General features: G+C 53.1%; 1 protein-coding gene across 2 annotated transcripts in view; it reads right to left on the reverse strand.

Moving 5' to 3' along the window:
- Positions 1–6: 6 nt before the first annotated feature.
- The window catches only part of INKA2 (inka box actin regulator 2), a 13,857-nt gene continuing 4,731 nt past the window's right edge, over positions 7–9,132 (reverse strand). The window contains exons 2-3 of one of the 2 annotated variants that reach the window (XM_014588223.1): positions 2,458–2,587; positions 7–1,047 (exon numbers count right to left, since the gene is read on the reverse strand). In XM_014588223.1, the coding sequence (XP_014443709.1) occupies positions 211–1,041 (831 nt within the window). In that variant the 5' untranslated portion in view covers positions 1,042–1,047; positions 2,458–2,587 and the 3' untranslated portion in view covers positions 7–210. The remainder of the gene's footprint in view (positions 1,048–2,457; positions 2,588–9,132) is intronic. The other variant, XM_006149593.2, reaches the window with a different exon arrangement.

The raw sequence follows: 9,132 nt of genomic DNA on the forward strand, positions 1-9,132 counted from the left end.
CTCTTTATGAATTCTTACCTATTCACCAGCCAGCCCCTGGGACAGCCCCACCCAACTACATTCTGCTCAGCCCTGCTGGCTTCTCCTTCCTTTCTGGGGGGAAGAACTTGGGGTTGGGCTTTGAGACGCCACATCACCGGCTCCCTCCTTCTCAGGAGCCCAGCACTGGGACCTGGCCCTCTCGGTTCATCAAGTTTCTGTCTCTGGAATTCAGACCCAAACAGCAGTGTTGATGTCAAAGCCTGAGGGTGAAGGTTCCAGGGCCTTGGGGCAACTCGAAGAGGGATTTTCCCCTCTGGGCTCTGCGCTGCCTGGGAAGGGGAAGTGTCCGGAGCCCTTGGGATGGCTCCGCTTCTTGACCTTCTGAGAACGTCCAGCTCGGCACTCAGAGGCCGTGGGTGTCACCCAGCCCGGTTTCTCCTTCAGCAGCCGGTCCCGATCAGGGCGCACGCTCCGCAGGAACTTCCGGAAAATGTTTGCGGTTAGGGCAAACTTGCGGCCCAGCTCCCGGGGCTGGCCCTTCTCTCCTCTGGGCTCCTCTGCACAGCCAGTCTCACCCTTCTCCCCACCCTTCTCCAGTTCTGGCAAGTCCAGCCAGTTGCCCACTAGATCTGCAAAAATGTTGTCTCCTAACACCAGAGGCTGTCGATTCCGGCCGCGGGACATGAGTGTGGAGGTCCAGTCATCAGGCTCTACCTCGGGCCCCTGCTGGGCACAGCTTTGGCGCTCCGACAGCTGTGTCCTGGGCAGTGGGGCTAAATCCCTCCCCCAGACGCTTCTGTGAGATGCAGACTTGGTGTTGCTGCCAAGAGAAGGCTGGCCAGAGGGGGAGCAGGTTGCAGACCTGGTCAGACCTCCTCCACCCTCCCATTGAGGGTGCTCGGACTGTGTCCGGGGACTTTCAGGGCAGCCTGCAGCAGGACCCCCTCCAGAGATCTCCAGTTGTTCCAGTGCTGTCTGCACCTGTAGGAGCTTCAGTTCTTGCAGTGCACCCATCATGCAGTTCATCTGATCCTGTAAGCCATCACCCACTTCCTTCATGGACAGCTGCAGGGACAGAGAAAGCACAGGGCCCATGAGCCTCAGGGGCAGCAGGGAAGGTTGCCCCTCCAGCCCTGAACCTACAATCGATCATCTCCCCATCAAAACACACTTGCAGTGTCACCCTGGCCGGTGTCTGTCCTAAGCACCATCCATATGTGTGTTTGTGTGTGTATAGAATGAGGCAGACTTGTTCCCCTCCCAAGGCTGGAGAGTAGAAGGTGGAGGTGAGATTGGTACAAGGGTGCACAAAGCTGTGGTGGCCATCCTTGTCCTGTCTCATGTCTGTGCCCTCTTCCTCCCCAAGCCTCCCTGAGATGATGGTGGCAATACGATGTATGAGCATTGATAGAAGTAAATTCATCTGTAATAGAAATCATGCAAAGTACTCTATGTACATCATTTCTTTTCATCTTTTCATTTTAATAGCCAGAGGGCACGTGCACTTGCCAGAGAGAGAAGCACCCCCCAGCGGGGGTATGGCCATACTGCAGTCCTTTTCCTCTATTTCTTATGCCCTTAGGACTTGGGGCATCCACATGTGAACCTGGCATGGTTTTCGGGCCACTGGGGCCAGAATTCAAACCGCAGCCAGCCACGTGGGATCCAGCTCCCTGTGTACAAGATTTAACCACTACACTAGAGGCCGGCTCTATTTTAATCTGTGTATGGGCTTGCTATTATTGTTCTCATTTTAACAAATGAGGAAACTATGGTGGGGCGAAGTAACTCAGCCAAGGTCACGCAGCTCATAGAGTTGGGACTCGAACATAGGCAGTCTCCCTCCAAGTGCCGTAGTCCCAACCACCAAATGGCTTGGCAGGGGGCGGGGGGGGGAGGATTCAAGGCTACTCTGTCCTCTGCAGAGCAGTGGGGAAGGGTTGAAAGGACATTAGGGGGTGAGGAGGCGTTCAGATCTCCCAAGAGAAGGATAGGCTGGCCTTTCCTTTCACACTGACTGGTCAGGAGAGAGGAGGAGGCCAGGAGACTCCTGCTTCCTGGACACCTTGCCCCCTCTTCTCTGCCTGTCTGTGCCTCCCAAACACCTGTCCTCTCAGCCGCTCACACACTTGGCTCCAACACTCCTCCTGCCTTCTCAGCCCAATTGGCTCTGCTGCCCTGGCCATGCCAGAGTGGGAAGACTGGGGGCCAGCCTTCCCAGCCCCTTTGTGGGTGTCTAAGGCCTGAGTCCCAGGTGCCAGCTGGAAGGGACTGAGAGCCTTGGGTGAGGGCCGGATGTGGGGGCTGGGCTGGGGAGGCTGGGTCTGATAACATTCACAAGGTTCCCTCCTGTCCTCGGGCCCAAGCTGCCTCAGTCCCGCCAACTCCCTCCCCAGATCCTGTTACCAACAGTAAACCCATGTGTAGGGACCATCTGTTTCTTAAGCCCCCCTGAGACCCACAGGATCATCTTACCTCCCAGCCCTGTCTTAATGCACAGAGCTCAGTCCGGTGGGTGGAAGGCAGAGGGACTGCTAGGCCAGGCTTGGGCTGTGCAGGGCTGACTGGCAGCTGACCCTCTCAGGCTTCTGGGTCGAATCCTCCCCTGCAGGGATGGGGGATCAGGCCCAGGCTCAGTGAGCCAGCAGCATGAAAGGACAGTGGAGGACTGACTGTCCCTGGGGACAAGGAGGCCTTTGCCGGGGTGCGGGGATTGCCCACACTTCGTGCACCTTTGCCAAGACAGGGCAAGAAGTGGTGGTTTGAGACTCTGCCAGCCTGGGGACTTGCTTGGCAAGTGTACACCATCAGAGTGTGGTAGCCTCATCAGCGGCAGCAGGGCACCGCCTGTGCATGCTGTCCCCCGGCCCTAGCCTCTTAGCCTTCCCCTTCTGGAGCCCTGCCTTTCAGAGGGTCCGCGCTGCCGCTGCAGCAGTCAGAGACTGAGCCCTAAACCAAACTGTTTCTCCCTTCGACTTCCTATTTTCCCCCAGTGCCACTCTCCTTGTCACCCCTACCTGGAACTTCAGAGTCTTTTTGGCTTCTCCAACCACCCTTGCTTCTATCCAACTTCACCATTCACCCTGTTGGAGTCCTCCTCCCCAGATGTCTCGCATCGTTCTTCCCATCCCCTGGGGTGGTCCAGAAGGCCCCTAGAAGGCCTGCCAGTCACCAGGCCCACGAGTGTCTGATTCATCTTCACAACACACACCTGTGATCATCACTCAGGTGCTCCCCCTGGCCAGAAACAAACTCAAATACAAACGATCAGGTCCTGCACTCAAAACCTTCGACAGAATTCCAGACCTTAATTTCAGGCATATCCCTGCTCCCTTGCACATACCCACCATTCTCCTGTTAGAACGTCTTCTGTGACACTTCATATCTCCCCTGGAGTCTTGCTTCTTATGTACTCGCCCTGAGAACTCTGTGAGTTTAAATGGTCAGTCATTCATGAAATATTTATTGGGCATCTATTCCTTCAGCACAGGGGCTGAGATGTACGCATTGGTGTGCCATTCCAGAACCTACCCAAGGGGGCCAGCAGGTGGCATGGTGGTTAAGAGTGCTGGACTCCCAACATGGCCAACTACAGTTCGAGTCCCACACCTGGCAGCTTGCTTCTCACTTTCCCTCTCTGTCTCTCTCTCTCACGCTGTCACTCTAAAATAAGCAAATGTGTACATAAAATTAAATAAAAATAATTATTAAAAAAAAAGCTCTCTGGACCAGCAGTTGGCGTAATGGCTATGTCACTGGATTCCCATGTAGTCGGCTGTGGTTCGCTTCCTGGACCCGGTGGCTTAAACTCACGCCAGGCGCGTGTGCGTGCGTGCCCAAAATCCTGAGAGGAGAATGGAGGAGAAGGAATTGTGGCGTGGCCATCCCCCCCACACACCTGGAGGGTGATTTCTTGCTTTCTATCTCTCTGCCTCTCTCTGTCTGTCTGGGGAGCGCATGCGCCCTATAGCAAAAACGTCTGCAAAAAAAAAAGTTGTTAAAAAAAAAGAACCTACCCAACACCTAGCACTTGCTACATACCCACAGAACATATATCAAGTACTTGACTACCCCCAAATCCTTCCAGACTCCTGGCTACCTTCAGACAGTACCTCGCTATATAGGGAGACAGAGTCAGAGCCATTTCTCAAGGTTCCGTTTCACCAAGAGGCGTGGAGGCTAAGCTGGTAGGCTTCCTTCCAGAAGGCTAAACACAGTCCAGGTCAGAGGCAGTGGGAGGAATGAAATGACCCCATTCAAGCTCTCCCAGTGTGGAAAAATCCATAAGAAATAATGCTGACATTTTGTACAGTTTTCCAGTGGGAACGAATGTGTGGGTATACATGAATTCAGGGCTGCCCATGAAACAGAGGTCCCATTTAAGTATACAAGGGCTGAAATTGCACCCATTTAAAAAATAATATTCGGTATTGGTTAAGAACTTGGGTCCTGCAGACAAAGGACAGGGCTCCAATACTACTAGCTCTGCCATGTAGTAACTATGTGACCTGGGTTATGTAAATCCTGTTTTTCGACTTTTCCATCCTTTAAAAGGGAGTCATAGTTCCTGCTCTGTGCAGCTACTGTGCAGGTTTACCATGGGGTCAAGTCTATCTGTGCACGGCCAAAGCAAGCATTAGGTGAATATGGCAGCCACGGAAGACATCTCTGTCCTTCCAGATTTCTTCTTCAGTGAAATGTAACACAGAGCTGTTGCAGGTTCCATCCATTGTTCCTGGTCTAAAAAAGGAGAAACGTGTCTCTTGTCCTGTCCCTCTCCCCCAACCCCTGCCCCATGTAGGGGAGGGGAGAGGAAGGAAATGGAAGCCGAGGCCACCTCTCGCTCACTCCCAGGCAACCTCCGTCAGCCCAGCTGACAGCGAGCTGACACCGAGGGCAGCTGGGAGAGGGCTGAGAGTGGAAGGGTGCCAAGCTGTGGGAAATGGGAGGGCCAGGGACAGTGGGAAGGCAGGAGCATCAGCTGGCCTTGGCCAAGAAGGGAGCCAACGGGCCCTCATTTCCTGACTGACCCCAAGGGGATGATGTCACCCCAGGAGAAAGAGCCAGAGGCCAAGCTGCTCCCTTCATCCAGAGCGTGGGACATCCTCAGATCCCAGGGCTTCTCTCACCTCAGGAACCCAGGGGGGAGCAGCGTGGGTTGGGAGCAAAGGAGAAGGGCCAGCTCAGAAGAAAACCCTGAGCTGGAAATGAAAGGTGCCAGGCTGGAGGGAACAGAGTTCTCTAGTCTCCTGGTATCTCGGCGTTTCAGGTTCTTGCTCAGGACGGGACCACCTCATACCCCACTTGCTCTCAGGGGTCAGCTGGAGGTCCTGATTAGTTCGAATGGGACTGGATCTAACAGCCACCTACACACACACACACACACACACACACACACACACACACGGCTAGCCTGCTCCATCACCAAATATAAAGCCTTTAATAAGCATCTCCCAGTGGAGGTCATGGGAATTCCTTCTGGGAAGGGCCATGAAAGGTCTTCCCACTACCCTCACACCACCCACAGCCTGTCTCCCACCCCCGCGCCTCTTGGGCCTGCAGTGCTCCTTTCTGAACATTTTCTGCATGTCAAGCGTTCATCTGTCTGGCTGCGGTTCAAACCAGCCCATGGACTGAGTATGTTAGAACTGCTGGCCACAGAGCCCTCCTGGAGTTCCCGAAGGGCTCCTCTGTACTGTGGACTGGAGATCTGGCCTGGAGTCCCAGCTGACCCACTTGGCCACGTGACAGCAGGTGAATTTGCTGGATCTAACAGCCACCTACACACACACACACACACACACACACACACACATACACACACACACACACACACACACACACACACGGCTAGCCTGCTCCATCACCAAATATAAAGCCTTTAATAAGCATCTCCCAGTGGAGGTCATGGGAATTCCTTCTGGGAAGGGCCATGAAAGGTCTTCCCACTACCCTCACACCACCCACAGCCTGTCTCCCACCCCCGCGCCTCTTGGGCCTGCAGTGCTCCTTTCTGAACATTTTCTGCATGTCAAGCGTTCATCTGTCTGGCTGCGGTTCAAACCAGCCCATGGACTGAGTATGTTAGAACTGCTGGCCACAGAGCCCTCCTGGAGTTCCCGAAGGGCTCCTCTGTACTGTGGACTGGAGATCTGGCCTGGAGTCCCAGCTGACCCACTTGGCCACGTGACAGCAGGTGAATTTGCTGACCTCTTGTGTGATAACCCCTTACCTGGGTGTGGCATTTGCCCTTTCCTCTAGATTGCCTGACCCCCACAAGTACTCTGGGAGGCTGGCTCGGCAGCGGGAGTTTTCCCCACCTCATGGACTGGGAAACCATTTGAGAGGTTCCTCAGCTCCCTGCTTCCCAAACATTCTTCCCATACCTCCTTCATGATGTTCTCCACATCCACATATGACCTGTCTCCTGTTTAGTATCTTATTTAAATCTACCGTTTATGTAAGTAGATATATTTATAAAGGAACTGGTGTGAAACATTCAGCACTTGCCAGAGACAGATGGTGACCATAAATATATATGCCATCTTGACAACCACCCACAATGCTGACTGGCAATGCTGACCTGTCACCCAACGTCCTCAGGCCTGTTACTGGGAGAACTGGGATCTCCAGGCTGGCCCTCTTACTCCAGTCCAGTGGGCTGGCCATGGCATCATAATTCCTGACCTCACAGCTTCACGGGAGTGTTGTGAGAAGAAAGCAGGAGAGGCAACCGGAGGTGCATAGCGCAGTTGTCCCATATGGGGAGGAAGAGCATGAAGTCATCCCAAGACCCAGTTCAGTTCCTTCCTGAATCATCTGAAGAGGGAAGAGGAACTTGCCACCTGGGGCTAGAAGGGAAACCGGCATTGGAAAGACAGATCCCCCTCCTGGACCTGCAGCCCTGAGCCCCCGCGAGTAGGAGGTAGTGTGGGGTCCACTGTTCCCAGATAGCACCCTCCTCCTTGGCACTTGCTGGGCCTTCTGTGGGGTAGAAGGAGCAGGGATAGGAAAAGGTGCCGCCAGCAGGCTCAGCTCCCTTCCCCAGCCTCCCCAGGCCCCTGACTGATCCCACAGCTGTGCCCTCCATCCATCCATCTCACGCCCTCTCCCAGCTCAGCCGGAGTCCTTCGACACAGGCTCAGCTTTGCCCATGGACCTGGCCGTGTGCCCTGCCTCCTGGCCCACCCCCACCCCTCATTACTCACAAGATCCCCATACAGTTCCTTTCAGCCCCTAGAGAAGCTAAGAGGAGGCTGAGGTCCGGAAATGGGAAAAGCCCCACTTTTGCCAAGTGGCCCATTCTCCAGTTCAGTGAATAGGGACCTTCACAGCCCCCTGCTCTTGGCTGAAACTCTCAACAGGAAGGTAAAGTGGACAGGATGCCAAAAGCTAGACGAGGGGGGTGGGTAAGAGAGGAGGAAGAGAGAGATGTGAAACGGATGAACCCGCTTTCCCAAATGAGCCAGCTTGGGGTGGGGGTTGTCACATGCTCAGATGCAGAGGGGCCCAATGTTGTCTCATTGGAGGGACTTGCCTCTTAGCATCATCAGCGAGCCTTGCGAGCTTAATTCTTCTCCATGCAGTCAATCAAATTCCTTGGAACCCAAGGAGTTACTTTCCTTTTCTCCTTTGTGGTTCAGGCCTTCATAATCTCTTCCCTGAACTCCTGTAATAACTAACTCCTGTCTCAAGTTCTTCTCCCCTCCCACCCTACCCTATCCCACCTCTGCATCCCAGGCACCTCTCTGATGCTACTCTCCCCTTCACAGAGAATGGGTCGACTCTGGTGCAACATCAAGGACCCCTTAGTGTACTCTCAGCACCCTCTCCTCCCCACCTCCCACTTTCTCTGCTCAGAACCTGTGTTCTGGCCAAACTCGAATTGCCCTTCAAACATCCCCACTGCTTCAGCCTCTGTGCCTCTTGCTCATGTTCTCTGATTATCTGCCTGGAATGCTCTTTTTCTCCCGGGCATGTCCCCAATTGTCCCTCAAGGGCTAGCTCAAATGCTGCCTCTTCCACCACAGGAAGCATTCCCTGGGTGAGGGTTCTTTCCCCCCCATCTCAGAGCATAGAACCTGCGCCTCTTCTACAACAGGTATCCTCTAGTTCTGTTCTAGACATTTCATTACAGGCACTGGTTAACAGCGTATTCTCTGCAGTCAGACTGGCTAGGTTTGAACCCTAGCTCTGCTGCTAATCAGCTGTATGACCTTGGCCAGCTCATTAACCTTCCTGTTTAGTTTTCATTTACACAATGGGAATGATGATAATACAACTTAATGTTTCTTTGGCAGTTAATGACATAACATATATCTGACATATAGATATTAATATCAATGTTACATTACCGTTTCTATTGAACTGAGAGTTCCTCGAAGACAGGATCTATGCCCATTAATGCCTGGTAAATGCCTTAAACATGGTAGGAACTCAATAAATGTGTTCCGTGAATGAATGACTCTTATGCAAACCAGCCTAACCAACCTATTACCAAGAGTTGACCAAGTACCCACAACACATCAAGTATTCAAGCATTGTCGTATGGGCTAAGACACATACAGTGGGGGAGGTACTTTGCTTATTATTGTCATTTAATTTATTTTTTATTTTTTATTTTTTTAGTTTTTTGCCATAGGGTGCATGCGCTCACCAGAGAGAGACAGAGACAGAGGGAAAGTGAGAAATCACCCTTCAGGGGAGATGGCCATGCCGCAATACCTTCTCCTCCATTCTCCTCTCAGGATTTTGGGCAGGCATATAAATGTACCAAGCCTGATTTTCAAGTTGCCTGGTCTGGCACTTGAACTGTGGTCAACCATGCGGGAGTATGGCACCTTAACCACCATGCCACCTGCTGGCCACACGAAGTATACATTTTTAAATCCCATGTTAGAGGTGAGAAAACCAAGGGACAAAAAAAGGTCACATAATATTCCAGGGTCACACAGAGCCAGACACCAGGTCCCCAGCCTGACCCCAGGTTCCCTGCCAACTGACCTATCCATCTATCCTAGCCCCAAGGCCCTCTTCCCTTTAGCTTTAAATGTCAAGGAGGACCGGGGGCTGGCAGATGGCATGGTGGTTAAGGGCGCTGGACTCCTATGGCCAACTGCAGTTCGAATTCTAGATGTGGTGGCTTGCTTT

Source organism: Tupaia chinensis, unplaced genomic scaffold (genome assembly GCF_000334495.1).
Source record: "Tupaia chinensis unplaced genomic scaffold, TupChi_1.0 Scaffold000270_2, whole genome shotgun sequence".
Taxonomy (NCBI): Eukaryota; Metazoa; Chordata; class Mammalia; order Scandentia; family Tupaiidae; genus Tupaia; species Tupaia belangeri.